At 42.4% G+C, this 15,373-nt stretch overlaps 1 protein-coding gene across 1 annotated transcript; it reads right to left on the bottom strand.

The window, feature by feature from the left end:
* Positions 1-12,925: 12,925 nt before the first annotated feature.
* Positions 12,926-13,593, bottom strand: LOC130724892 (uncharacterized). Its single transcript, XM_057576160.1, has 2 exons — positions 13,174-13,593; positions 12,926-13,090 (listed from the first exon to the last, which is right to left on the bottom strand). The coding sequence occupies exons 1-2, from the start codon at positions 13,591-13,593 to the stop codon at positions 12,926-12,928; spliced, it is 585 nt and encodes a 194-aa protein (XP_057432143.1).
* Between the last annotated feature and the right edge of the window lie 1,780 nt (positions 13,594-15,373).

Raw genomic sequence — 15,373 nt, 5'->3', positions numbered from 1 at the left:
TCATTTCCATTATTTTTTTTGTCATTGTTTCTATATATGTTGTGTGGCATCATGTTTGTGTACCCGTGAATAACCTTGTTTGGGTTGTTTCTTTCTTCGCTTGCTCCTTTTCGATTCTTTTCCAACACCAACTAGTGGTGTGATAATATATTCTCTCAGTAATTTTATAATATCAATTAACGATTAAATGTTATCGTCTAGTTGGTGCTGATCATAAATTAAGTATAGACGGTGTTAAATGTTTGATGTAAGGCCCAAGTTTTTTAAGCTTATGCTAAGTGAATAAACTTCTTATTCACGATTAGGGTTGATGTAATGTGAAGGGAAACCTGAACGAAAGTTTATTAAATGAAATATATTTATGAAGGAGAAAGTTCAGGAAAAGTTCAAGGATTGCATTATGATCGATAAAAGTTATAGCACGATCGTTACACGCTTAAACCTAGGTCAGAAACCCTAGTATATAGCTAATTTTCACTTTTAGGCACGCTGGCAGTTAATTCCAAAAATCTTCAGAGAAATGTTAGAACTTATCTTTTTCCATATATCACCATCATTTCGAGGCGAAACTCTAGGATCTACGAACGTCCGATTCCAATCATCGGAAGTTTGCCGAGAACGAAACCCTGGTTTTTCAAAACCCTAGAATTTCTCGACAATGAAGACTTTTTCTATCCAGAGCTTCAAATGAATATTCTACACGCGTACACCCATTTCTCTTGATGATTTCAATCTTTCTTCAGAAGGAAGTTTTCTATTCCGACATTCGATGCAAAAAGCAACTTATCGGGTAAAATAGTTTTATACCGACTATGCTTTAGTTGCCAAAAATACAAAGAGACCTCATTTTAGTTTTGGAATTCTTTCTCCAAAACATATCTATTAATTCACGGAGAATGACGCCGGAAAAATCAGATTTGCGAAACTTTCATTTTCCCGCGAATTTCCAACCTTTATATATAGCAAAGAAAGGAAGAAAAACTCAAATTTTCCTCCATTTTCTTCATCAAGGCCGCGAGTTCTACAAGGGAGGGAGAAGAGAAGATTTTCTTCATCGTTTGCTTGATCGTCGATCAATCAGTTGCTACTTCAAGGCTTCGAGGTATAGTCGCTAATCCTTACCTCCGATCGCTTTTTCCATAGCTTTTCTGTAGAGTTTTCTGAGTGGATAGTTTATGGGTTTTTGCAAAACTATCCTGAATCTTTCATTTCTGATTCTAAACCTCTTCCTTATGCGCCCAAGATCACTTCTGCCGGGTTAGATTTTCCGTTATGTCGCCGGAATTCCGCCGGAATCAATTTGAACCTAAAATACCCATTTTTGGAGTTTTTGGTGTAAAGCTTCAACCTTTAGGCTGAAAACTATCGCCTTAGCTTAGTGCTAGTAGGATTAGTTGTCATAAACGTCGTTGGTGACGTCCCTGCAAAATTTTATTTTTGGGATTTCAGTTTTGAAAATCCTAAGTTAAAAATCATGACCAAAATACCCCTGCGACAGTTTTTGATCCGATAATTTTTCCGAGTTCAGAATACCCTTAGTTACGGCTTATGAAAGCATAGGAACCAAGTTTGATCGAAGAAAAATCGAGCCCCATAATTGCACAAAGTGGCCGAACCTATTAAAGGGGGAGGAGGAAATTTCCTTTTCCGAAAACTTGTCTTTTCGCGCTAGATTATCGTACCTTAGAGTATAGATTACTTCGAGTAACCTTAGTAAGTATTGATAGCTTAGTTTTCGATAGATTCTGATAGTATTTCTGTGGTTTTGCTTTAAAGGAACTTTTGAGGAATTTCCTGAGGAGCAACGCTTTGCTTGTGAGGAAGAGTTTGAAGTTCACCCTGGAGAATCTACAGGTGAGGGCTTCTCACTGAATCTCTAGTTAATACTTAGGGTCGATGCTTTCGACATTGTTTACTGTTTATGCACTGGATTGTGTGTGATTGGAAAATGTTTTCTGAGGCTTCGGCTGACAATGTAGATGATGAATCTACTGAATGCTTTTGAGATTGAATCTTCATGCTAAGTGCTAATTGGGTAATTTAGGATGTGTGGTGCATGCTTTATATGCTAAGTGCTATGTGTTTATTATGAGATGTATTGTTATATGACATGTTGTTGACTGTGATGAGTTAATCATGCTTTTGTAATGAAATCTGAGATTCTGATTAGTGAGGATTGCGGGCAGGTCATGCCGATTTTATTTTGAGAGTTTTGAGAAAGTTTGATAGGACGAATGAGATTCGGGCCTTGTTATGATGTGTATGGATCGAGACATTCTCTGGAGTCATTTGGGGATTAGGAGATCCCGAGAACTGATAGGATTTGCGATAAGACTAAAAGGATACTATTTTGTAAAGAAAACTCATAAGACATTAAACAACCTCTAAATCTTTAAGTAACGATAACAAACTCGAAAGGAAGCTTCGGTTGCAAATCTTAGTTTTGGAAAACGAGAAGTGTCGTCGGATCCGAGTGTTGAGAAAATTGAGAGGCGTTGAGTATGTGTTGTTGTTGTGCTGTTGGAGCAGCGGTTGTTGTTGTGCTGTTGGAGCAGCTATGTTGTTGGGCTATCCTGGGGATAAGTCCGGGAAACCGTTAGTTTCCGAGAGTGTGATACTCTGTGCTCGTTGAGCAGTGGTGACCATCGGATTGAGATGAGTCGGATGATTTGGAGATCATCGTGGATTATGTGTTGTCGTGAAGAAGTGTCTTTTGTCGCAGAATCGACTTTACCTTAGGGTAAGCTTTTAGAGACTTTAATTTACCTAGAACACGTGGCGACGTGTCGAGTGAGATTCGGAGACGTTGTTTGTCTAATCATCCTGCATTCATGCAACATTAATGAGGTATTAACACAGGACGTACTCTGGACCTCGTCGGATTCCAAAATGGTCATAAGACCCGGATTTCCGTGAAAGAGCGTCTGTAGACGTCTCTTGTAGCAGACCGAAATGGCAGATCTACGGGTTACGGCTGATCTGACTACCGCTGTCGTTGGAGTAAGAGGCACGCGGGCCGAAATGGTCCCACCGTGGCTGGTGCTAGGGCTGATCCGTTGATGTCCATCCGTTCCGGATTGCATATTGGTTGACTGGGTTAACCTGCATACATATCATGCAACATGCATACTAATTTAGTTGTTGAGTGTGATTGGTAATTGTTAAACCTATTTGGAACATGCTATCTGCTATTATTGCGTTTATGTTATTATGGAACATGCAACCCTAGGAATAATATCCCTAGCTATAAGCCTAAGTGGCTATTCTATTATCTGTATCTATCGATGTTATTATTTACATAATTCTTTGGAGTTGACCCTCGCGTCTTCTGTGTGTGCTTTGGCGGACAAACGCCCTTTGTCAGATGTCCACGACGGTCTAGATCATGATGGTTCACCCTTCGGGGGGGAACTAGAGTTGAGATGCTGGAACAGGAGCGCATCGCGGTAGCGAGAGGAGGACGGATGGTGTACTTAGACTAGGTCGTTCTGAATTCAGATTCGGGCGACGATCATGCGAGCATGTAGGTTTTAGTGCTGGTGTGAGCTCCTCGAGATGGGATTAGTGTAGGAGTAGAGTCTTAGCTCTGAACATCATTTGTTTTCTTTGGGGACAGGGTAGTTTCCCACCTATAGCTTTTTGTGTGGTTTCTTTACGGGAATCACAGAGAGTTGGTTGGACTTAGGAGGTCTTGCTTCAGGCCGATGGGCCAGCTTATTCTCAGTTTTGAGGGATGGTGTTGCGGACACTTGACCTTTCTTGTGGATTGTACCTTTTGCCTTCGGGCGTTACACTTTTCTTTCCGTCACTGGAGGTTTACTCGCGACGAGGTTACTACTACAGCGGGGGCTGTTTATATATTGTATATTAGTTCTGATTATTGTTATTGTTGGGTTTTATTTAATTCAGTCTTGTCTTAGTTATTATCAAAACAAAAATATTCACGTTTTTCCGCATTAAGTTTATTTTTGGTTACTAAAGTGACGCCACCGAAATCGGGGTGTTACATTGTGGTATCAGAGCACGGTCGAGTCTTTCGGGAGTTGTTGGGGAATAGGTCTTCTGTGCTAGGTTGTGTGACTCTGCAAAGAGTGAAAATTGATTGTCTGCAAGCGATTTTTCGCTTAAAAAAATTGATTGAAGTTATTGCTTACTCATATTGTATAGTGATGCTAGATGCTATCTTATGATGAGTACTGACTGTTTGCTTCCTTTAACAGAACATGGTGAACACTAACCAGTTAGCGGAGATGATGGCCACTATGGCCCAAGCGGTAACAGCGCAAGCCCAAGCGGTAACAACGCAGGCAAACGATAATGCCATGAGGCGTGCTGCTGAAGAAGCACGTGAACAACATCAGCGCCAGAGGGAAGTAACTCTGGACCAGAATAAAGGCCTCAATGATTTCAGGAGGCAAAACCCACCCAAGTTCTCTGGTGGTACTGACCCAGACAAAGCGGATCTCTGGATCCAGGAGGTTGAAAAGATATTCGGCGTACTGCAAACTGTTGAGGGTGCCAAGGTGGGCATGGCGACTTATCTTCTGCTCGGTGATGCTGAGTACTGGTGGAAGGCCACCAGGGGAATCATGGAAGCTAACCATGAAGAGATCAACTGGAACTCTTTCCGGACCGCATTCTTGGAAAAGTATTTTCCAACAAGTGCACGGGATGAGAGGGAGGCGCAGTTTCTGACACTCCGTCAGGGGAGTATGTCTGTACCGGAATTTGCTTCGAAGCTGGAATCTTTGGCGAAGCATTTCCAATTCTTTAATGATCACATGGATGAGCGCTATATGTGCAAGCGCTTTGTCAATGGACTGAGGCCGGATATTGAGGACTCAGTGAGGCCGCTGGGAATCATGCGATTCCAATCATTGGTGGAGAAAGCCACGGAAGTAGAGCTGATGAAGAACCGGAGGTTAAACCGGGCTGGAACTGGAGGGCCGATGAGGTCGAGCTCTCAGAATTTTCAGAACAGAGGAAGGTTTCAAAATAGGAGGCCGTATCAGCGTCCTGTTGGTAGAGGAGCGGCTTCGGGATCTTACAGGCCCATGGTGGGTGCTGCTGGTGGTTCAGGAGGTCAGACTCAGAACCGGGAACTGACTTGCTTCAAGTGTGGGAAGCCAGGGCATTATGCTCGTGATTGTCCCGACACGAGACCTCAATGCTACAACTGTAACAAGCTGGGGCATATTGCGGCACAGTGCAAGGTACCAAAGGCGGAACCAACCGTCAACACTGCGCGAGGGAAGCGTCCTGCTGCAAAGGCGAGAGTCTACACCATGGATGGTGAAGATACTGAGGGGGTCGATGGACTGATTAGAGGCGACTGCGAGATTGACGGTAACCTCCTATCCGTACTTTTTGATTCCGGTGCAACGCATTCATTTATCTCTAGGGAATGCGCGATCAGATTAAAACTTCCTATTACTGCTTTGAGCTTCGATCTGATAGTTACTACTCCTGCCAAGACTTTACTTGCTAATTCAGCATGCATGTATTGTTCGATAACATATAACAATAGGATCTACCAAGCTAACCTAGTATGCCTAACTCTTAAGAACCTAGATATTATCCTAGGAATGGATTGGTTGTCCCGCTATCATTGTCTTTTGGACTGCAACCGAAAGAGAGTGGTATTTCCTGATTCGGATCTTTCTGAGTATCTATCTGCCAATCACATTGGCGTCTCTTTGAACGAGGGATCTCAAGAGTATTCCGTTCTGCTGAGCTTGGAGAGTAAAGGGAATCCGGGAGTTGATAGTATTCTAGTGGTGAAAGAGTTCGCAGATGTTTTTCCTGGCGATGTACCTGGATTGCCGCCTGTACGCGACATTGAGTTTGCTATAGACATCGTACCGGGAACATGGCCGATTTCGATTGCACCATATCGTATGGCACCTGCGGAGCTAGTGGAATTGAAGTCCCAACTAGAAGATCTGTTGTCGAAGGGATTTATTCGACCAAGTGTTTCACCTTGGGGAGCGCCAGTCTTATTAGTGAAGAAGAAGGACGGGAAATCGAGACTATGTGTCGACTACCGACAATTGAACAAGGTAACCGTTAAGAATAGGTATCCGTTACCTAGAATTGATGATTTGATGGATCAACTGCGAGGAGCTACAATATTCTCGAAGATTGACCTGAAGTCGGGTTATCATCAAATCAGGGTCAAGAACGAGGACATCCAGAAGACGGCATTCAGAACCCGTTATGGACACTATGAGTACTTAGTGATGCCATTTGGGGCGACAAATGCACCGGCAATATTCATGGCTTACATGAATATGACTTTCCATACATTCTTGGATCGATTCGTCGTGGTGTTTATTGATGATATTCTGATCTACTCAAAGAATGCTGAAGACCATGAAGAGCACTTGCGACAAGTTTTACAAGTGTTAAGGGAGAAGGAGTTGTATGCCAATCCTTCTAAGTGCGAGTTTTGGCTCGAAGAGGTAAAATTCTTAGGCCATGCGATCTCTAAGGAGGGAATAGCTGTGGACCCAGCAAAGGTAGAGACCGTATTGTCATGGGAACGGCCAAAGACTGTGACTGAGATCAGAAGTTTTGTCGGTTTGGCGGGATACTATCGTCGCTTTATCGAGAATTTCGCGAAGATTGTTGGACCTTTGACTCAACTGACGAGGAAGGATCAACCTTTCGCATGGACTGAAGCGTGCGAAACTAGTTTTCAGACGATGAAGGAACGGTTGACGACGTCACCTGTACTCGTCTTACCGCAACCGGAGGAACCTTATGAAGTATACTGTGATGCTTCGCATCAAGGTTTGGGATGTGTGCTGATGCAACATCGGAAGGTGGTTGCTTATGCTTCAAGACAACTGAAGGTGCATGAGAAGAATTATCCAACTCATGACTTGGAACTAGCTGCAATCGTATTTGCGCTGAAGATTTGGAGACATCACTTATATGGATGCAATTTCACCATATTTAGTGATCATAAGAGCTTGAAGTATTTGTTTGAGCAGAAGGAGCTGAACATGAGACAGCGTCGGTGGATGGAATTTCTCAAAGATTACGAGTTCACTCTGCAATATCATCCTGGAAAGGCGAACGTAGTTGCTGATGCCTTGAGCAGGAAGATGCACATCTCGTCGATGATGGTGAAGGAGCTGCAACTGCTGAAACAATTTAGAGATTTGAGCTTGGATGTGAGATTGTCCGAAGGGGAACTGAAGTTCGGAATGATCAGAATCACAAATGGATTGATGGAAGAAATCTGAGACCAACAGTTACAAGATGAGTTTCTGCTCGGGAAAAGGAATTTGGTAAGTCAAGGTAAAGACCCAGAATTCAAGGTAGGAAGTGACAACATCCTACGGTGCAAGGATAGGGTTTGTGTGCCTAACAACCCTGACTTGAGAAGATTGATTATGGATGAGGGTCACAAGAGCAAATTAAGCATTCATCCTGGAATGAAAAAGATGTACCAAGACTTGAAGATGAATTTTTGGTGGCCAGGAATGAAAAGACAAGTGGCTGAATATGTAGCTGCATGTCTGACATGTCAGAAGGCAAAGGTGGAGCATCAGAAGTCTTCAGGTATGCTACAAAGCTTGGATGTGCCAGAATGGAAATGGGATAGCATATCGATGGATTTCGTGGTAGCTTTGCCAAGAACTCAGAAGGGCTACGATTCTATTTGGGTAATCGTGGATCGACTGACTAAGTCGGCTCATTTCGTACCGGTGAGGACTACGTACAACGTGGAGAAACTATCAGAGTTATATATAGCGGAGATTGTACGACTTCACGGAGTACCGACAAGTATTGTATCCGATCGAGACCCGAAGTTTACATCACATTTTTGGGGAGCTCTTCAAGAGGCTTTGGGAACGAGGCTGAGACTAAGTTCTGCTTATCATCCGCAGACTGATGGACAGACTGAGAGGACAATCCATTCGTTGGAGGATTTGCTACGCGCTTGCGTATTAGACAACAAGGGCAGTTGGGATACCTTATTGCCATTGATTGAGTTCACATACAACAACAGTTTTCATACGAGCATAGGTATGGCACCGTATAAGGCTTTGTATGGCCGCAAGTGTAGAACACCTTTGTGTTGGTACCAAAACGGAGAAAATCTGTTGGTAGGACCGGAACTTCTGCAACAGACAACTGAGAAGATCAAGCAGATCAGAGAGAAGATGGAGACTTCTAAGAGTAGACAGAAGAGTTATGCCGATCAAAGGCGCAGAACTCTGGAATTCGAAGAAGGAGATCATGTATTTCTGAGAGTTACTCAGACGACGGGAGTTGGTCGAGCAATCAAGTCAAAGAAGCTTACGCCCAAGTTTATTGGACCGTATCAGATCACTCGTCTAATTGGACCAGTCGCATATCAGATTGCACTACCTCCATTTCTATCAAACATTCATGACGTATTCCACGTGTCACAACTGAGGAAATATATTGCGGATCCGACACATGTTATCGAGCTGGATGACATTGAGTTGAAGGATGATCTGTCTTTCGAGACACCGCCAATTAGCATCGGTGACACCAGGATAAAACAGTTGAGAGGAAAAGAGATCGAGTTAGTGAAAGTCATTTGGAATAAAGACACCGGTGATGCGACATGGGAGCTGAAGGAGAAGATTCAAGCACAGTATCCAGAACTTTTTACTAACCCTTAAGTTTCGAGGTCGAAACTTTCTTTTTGGAGGGTAGTAATGTAAGGCCCAAGTTTTTTAAGCTTATGCTAAGTGAATAAACTTCTTATTCACGATTAGGGTTGATGTAATGTGAAGGGAAACCTGAACGAAAGTTTATTAAATGAAATATATTTATGAAGGAGAAAGTTCAGGAAAAGTTCAAGGATTGCAGTATGATCGATAAAAGTTATAGCACGATCGTTACACGCTTAAACCTAGGTCAGAAACCCTAGTATATAGCTAATTTTCACTTTTAGGCACGCTGGCAGTTAATTCCAAAAAATCTTCAGAGAAATGTTAGAACTTCTCTTTTTCCATATATCACCATCATTTCGAGGCGAAACTCTAGGATCTACGAACGTCCGATTCCAATCATCGGAAGTTTGCCGAGAACGAAACCCTGGTTTTTCAAAACCCTAGAATTTCTCGACAATGAAGACTTTTTCTATCCAGAGCTTCAAATGAATATTCTACACGCGTACACCCATTTCTCTTGATGATTTCAATCTTTCTTCATAAGGAAGTTTTCTATTCCGACATTCGATGCAAAAAGCAACTTATCGGGTAAAATAGTTTTATACCGACTATGCTTTAGTTGCCAAAAATACAAAGAGACCTCATTTTAGTTTTGGAATTCTTTCGGCAAAACATATCTAATAATTCACGGAGAATGACGCCGGAAAAATCAGATTCGCGAAACTTTCATTTTCCCGCGAATTTCCAACCTTTATATATAGCAAAGAAAGGAAGAAAAACTCAAATTTTCCTCCATTTTCTTCATCAAGGCCGCGAGTTCTACAAGGGAGGGAGAAGAGAAGATTTTCTTCATCGTTTGCTTGATCGTCGATCAATCAGTTGCTACTTCAAGGCTTCGAGGTATAGTCGCTAATCCTTACCTCCGATCGCTTTTTCCATAGCTTTTCTGTAGAGTTTTCTGAGTGGATAGTTTATGGGTTTTTGCAAAACTATCCTGAATCTTTCATTTCTGATTCTAAACCTCTTCCTTATGCGCCCAAGATCACTTCTGCCGGGTTAGATTTTCCGTTATGTCGCCGGAATTCCGCCGGAATCAATTTGAACCTAAAATACCCATTTTTGGAGTTTTTGGTGTAAAGCTTCAACCTTTAGGCTGAAAACTATCGCCTTAGCTTAGTGCTAGTAGGATTAGTTGTCATAAACGTCGTTGGTGACGTCCCTGCAAAATTTTATTTTTGGGATTTCAGTTTTGAAAATCCTAAGTTAAAAATCATGACCAAAATACCCCTGCGACAGTTTTTGATCCGATAATTTTTCCGAGTTCAGAATACCCTTAGTTACGGCTTATGAAAGCATAGGAACCAAGTTTGATCGAAGAAAAATCGAGCCCCATAATTGCACAAAGTGGCCGAACCTATTAAAGGGGGAGGAGGAAATTTCCTTTTCCGAAAACTTGTCTTTTCGCGCTAGATTATCGTACCTTAGAGTATAGATTACTTCGAGTAACCTTAGTAAGTATTGATAGCTTAGTTTTCGATAGATTCTGATAGTATTTCTGTGGTTTTGCTTTAAAGGAACTTTTGAGGAATTTCCTGAGGAGCAACGCTTTGCTTGTGAGGAAGAGTTTGAAGTTCACCCTGGAGAATCTACAGGTGAGGGCTTCTCACTGAATCTCTAGTTAATACTTAGGGTCGATGCTTTCGACATTGTTTACTGTTTATGCACTGGATTGTGTGTGATTGGAAAATGTTTTCTGAGGCTTCGGCTGACAATGTAGATGATGAATCTACTGAATGCTTTTGAGATTGAATCTTCATGCTAAGTGCTAATTGGGTAATTTAGGATGTGTGGTGCATGCTTTATATGCTAAGTGCTATGTGTTTATTATGAGATGTATTGTTATATGACATGTTGTTGACTGTGATGAGTTAATCATGCTTTTGTAATGAAATCTGAGATTCTGATTAGTGAGGATTGCGGGCAGGTCATGCCGATTTTATTTTGAGAGTTTTGAGAAAGTTTGATAGGACGAATGAGATTCGGGCCTTGTTATGATGTGTATGGATCGAGACATTCTCTGGAGTCATTTGGGGATTAGGAGATCCCGAGAACTGATAGGATTTGCGATAAGACTAAAAGGATACTATTTTGTAAAGAAAACTCATAAGACATTAAACAACCTCTAAATCTTTAAGTAACGATAACAAACTCGAAAGGAAGCTTCGGTTGCAAATCTTAGTTTTGGAAAACGAGAAGTGTCGTCGGATCCGAGTGTTGAGAAAATTGAGAGGCGTTGAGTATGTGTTGTTGTTGTGCTGTTGGAGCAGCGGTTGTTGTTGTGCTGTTGGAGCAGCTATGTTGTTGGGCTATCCTGGGGATAAGTCCGGGAAACCGTTAGTTTCCGAGAGTGTGATACTCTGTGCTCGTTGAGCAGTGGTGACCATCGGATTGAGATGAGTCGGATGATTTGGAGATCATCGTGGATTATGTGTTGTCGTGAAGAAGTGTCTTTTGTCGCAGAATCGACTTTACCTTAGGGTAAGCTTTTAGAGACTTTAATTTACCTAGAACACGTGGCGACGTGTCGAGTGAGATTCGGAGATGTTGTTTGTCTAATCATCCTGCATTCATGCAACATTAATGAGGTATTAACACAGGACGTACTCTGGACCTCGTCGGATTCCAAAATGGTCATAAGACCCGGATTTCCGTGAAAGAGCGTCTGTAGACGTCTCTTGTAGCAGACCGAAATGGCAGACCTACGGGTTACGGCTGATCTGACTACCGCTGTCGTTGGAGTAAGAGGCACGCGGGCCGAAATGGTCCCACCGTGGCTGGTGCTAGGGCTGATCCGTTGATGTCCATCCGTTCCGGATTGCATATTGGTTGACTGGGTTAACCTGCATACATATCATGCAACATGCATACTAATTTAGTTGTTGAGTGTGATTGGTAATTGTTAAACCTATTTGGAACATGCTATCTGCTCTTATTGCGTTTATGTTATTATGGAACATGCAACCCTAAGAATAATATCCCTAGCTATAAGCCTAAGTGGCTATTCTATTATCTGTATCTATCGATGTTATTATTTACATAATTCTTTGGAGTTGACCCTCGCGTCTTCTGTGTGTGCTTTGGCGGACAAACGCCCTTTGTCAGATGTCCACGACGGTCTAGATCATGATGGTTCACCCTTCGGGGGGAACTAGAGTTGAGATGCTGGAACAGGAGCGCATCGCGGTAGCGAGAGGAGGACGGATGGTGTACTTAGACTAGGTCATTCTGAATTCAGATTCGGGCGACGATCATGCTAGCATGTAGGTTTTAGTGCTGGTGTGAGCTCCTCGAGATGGGATTAGTGTAGGAGTAGAGTCTTAGCTCTGAACATCATTTGTTTTCTTTGGGGACAGGGTAGTTTCCCACCTATAGCTTTTTGTGTGGTTTCTTTACGGGAATCACAGAGAGTTGGTTGGACTTAGGAGGTCTTGCTTCAGGCCGATGGGCCAGCTTATTCTCAGTTTTGAGGGATGGTGTTGCGGACACTTGACCTTTCTTGTGGATTGTACCTTTTGCCTTCGGGCGTTACACTTTTCTTTCCGTCACTGGAGGTTTACTCGTGACGAGGTTACTACTACAGCGGGAGCTGTTTATATATTGTATATTAGTTCTGATTATTGTTATTGTTGGGTTTTATTTAATTCAGTCTTGTCTTAGTTATTATCAAAAAAAAAATATTCACGTTTTTCCGCATTAAGTTTATTTTTGGTTACTAAAGTGACGCCACCGAAATCGGGGTGTTACATTTGAGAATTGTTATTCAGACCCCTCAACATCTATTCAGACCTAAGGAAATACTAGATTCTCGAAAATACCCCTTTCGAACGCACTCTGAGATGTCAGCGTGTTGTTGCACTTTTCAAAGAGCAGTGAAGGTGCACCATGAACAAGCGTCGTTGACGCTCGTAGAAGGTGCGCTAAGTTATTACCATCAGGTTTTATCGCACGTTCTGAATGCGTCTGAGACACATGGTCAAAGTGCGGTTGAGACGCACTTGCAGTACGCGACATATAATAGAAACTTGACAGACAATAACAGAAACAGAAACTAAAACAGAAACACACACACAACCATAAAACAGAAACAGATAATGGCAATGTTCCAGGAAATTAAACAGATAATGGCCATCTTACATTATTATAATAATGTTACATTGTTACATTATAACAACGACCGCAATTTGCAAATCTATTACAACATAAATAAACTAGCTATCAACGAGATCTACGACTTCATCGCTCTGCGGTATGTTCTCCACAAATCTAGCCATGTGATCCAGGTATGGTCGCTCCCAACCACGAGCTTCAACAGTACAATGATAGCGCCATTGTGGATTAATCAACGACAAAGGAAAGTCACTTGACATTTGCGCCTAAAAGATGATGATTTATATTGTTAATTAGCTAATAATGTTATGTAATGTGAATGTATACTAAATATAATAATGAAAAGTACCTTCACCCAATGGTTGTTGTTGACAAGGAGCAAACATACAATCTGGTACTCTGACGGATGTGGCACTGGACCATTGAGAGAAGGTATGTGAAGCCCCTTAGCTGACAAGGTCACGAACAAAATCTGGTACAATGTAGCAATAATGTGGCCTATATCAAGCATGCTTAACCACTTGTCTATTGTTGCAATCTCTAATGTAGTCAGATTTTGAGGGTTGACACTCTTCAATGCCAGCAGCATGTTACCTGGCTTGACTTTGTTGTCAACCATTTTAACCACCATATCATTTTCTTCACTTGTAAGGCGACCGACATAGGCATGGCCATGCAGATTCTCAGCTGGTTTATGGTTGTGGTCTCCACGTACAACAATCAACCTCCACAAACCATCTTCTGATGTACGTCTCGCCTTGTGTAACATCCCGATATGACGACTGGCCTCACGCTAACAACATGAGTCTTTTCAGCGCCCTTTGTCTTACATTAGTGGTATCAGAGCCGACCTCTCCCAGTACGGTGTGGTTCGGGGACGAACCAAGCGGAAGCTGGTGGACCTGTGACACCCGGGGCCGACGAGGGCGGGGAGTGATCGCCGGTGTAGTGAGGCACGGACAAGGAGCGGCTCCTGGCAGGCTTCTAGGCGGAGGGGCACATGAATGAACCGATCTCGCACCCGAACAAGAGGTATTCCGAGACTGTTTAGGTATGGGACTATACTGTTGAGGATGGAATAAAAGATTTGATTGGTACTACTCATAACAACAAGATGCATCTTCTTTTCGGGAGCCCAACTCATAAAACCTTCATGGTTAAGTGTGCTTGCCCTGGAGCAATATTGGGATAGGTGACCTCCTGGGAAGTTTTCTCGGGAAGCGCGTAAGTGTGGACAAAGTGCGCTGAAAAGACTCGTGTTGTTACCGTGAGACCAGTCGTTAGATCGGGATGTACACCTTGAGCCTGAACGGACAATAACATTTCTTGGTTCATGTCCCCTTCCGCTTCAACTCAGGCTTGTACGGCTCGTACTTGCCACCCATCTCGCACCCCAATATAGCAAACTGTCTACTTTTACTCCCACGACCCTTGCTCCCGCAATCAGACCTTCTTATAATGATCACAAAGCCTAATTGCTTTCCTACAGCTTTAACCATACCATATGCTCATCCCGAGTAGCAAAAACCTGCATACATTCAGACATATAGGTATCATATATAAATTGAGGACAATTCAACTATACTCATTAGTGAAGGTATATGAAAATACGCTGTCTGTGGTAAATTGCTTTGTGTAGTCCGCGGCAATTGGCACATCATCGCTGGCATTTACGTTGGCTAACTGTCTTTTTTCCACTTTGTTTTCAGGTACCTTTTCTCTAGGCATATCCACTTCATATGATTCAGGGAAACTCATTCTGAAATGAACAGGTACACAAACGATTTACTGGTTCTGAACTGAAATTAATCGCCCTATGAACATGTGTCCACGCCGCACTATAAGCGTGCGACGTCGACGCTGTTTGATGGTGCGTCAATACAAAAAAATCAACGACAAAGCGTAGTTACAAACTGCGTTGGAGACGCTCTATGACGCACTCAACAAGACTGTTACAAACGCGCTTGTAATGAGAGTTTGTAACGCACGTTTAAGACGCGACAAATCTGAATCGGGAAATGCAGCAGTTACCTTTACAGACGACGACGAACAGTAGCAGAGAAGAGACGGCGACGGACGGTAACGACGGTGTTGGCGGACAGCGACGACGAAGACGATGGCGTCTGTGGTGGTGGGAGCAGAGGAGAGGTTGATGGGTTTGGAATTTTTTTTTCATTAAGGGCATTTTTGATAATTCACACATTTTGGGGGGTTTGAATAGATATAGGGAGAGGGTGGGTCTGAATAACAATTCCCTAAATGTTTTGTCTGCTTGGGAGTTATTTATCTCAAAAACTTTCTTTCTTTGCGACAGATTGAGTCAAAAATCTAAAACTTTATGCTAGAAAAATAAGTTGTTTCAGAAATCCTACAAAGTTACCTTTGAAAAATCTTTTATGTGATTTCTTCCCTGTATTCTCTTTCTTCAAAGTAATAAAACATCTCATACTTAGGAAATATGAAAATCTGAATTGAAAATCTGCTGATTTGCAATTTCTATTGTATGAAAAAAAGAATTTAAAAACTGTATTTTAATGTGCCATCAATCT

This window comes from Lotus japonicus, chromosome 6 (genome assembly GCF_012489685.1).
Source record: "Lotus japonicus ecotype B-129 chromosome 6, LjGifu_v1.2".
Taxonomy (NCBI): Eukaryota; Viridiplantae; Streptophyta; class Magnoliopsida; order Fabales; family Fabaceae; genus Lotus; species Lotus japonicus.
The sequence above is the reverse complement of the archived record's forward strand: the minus strand, read 5'-3'. Positions and strand labels throughout refer to the sequence as shown.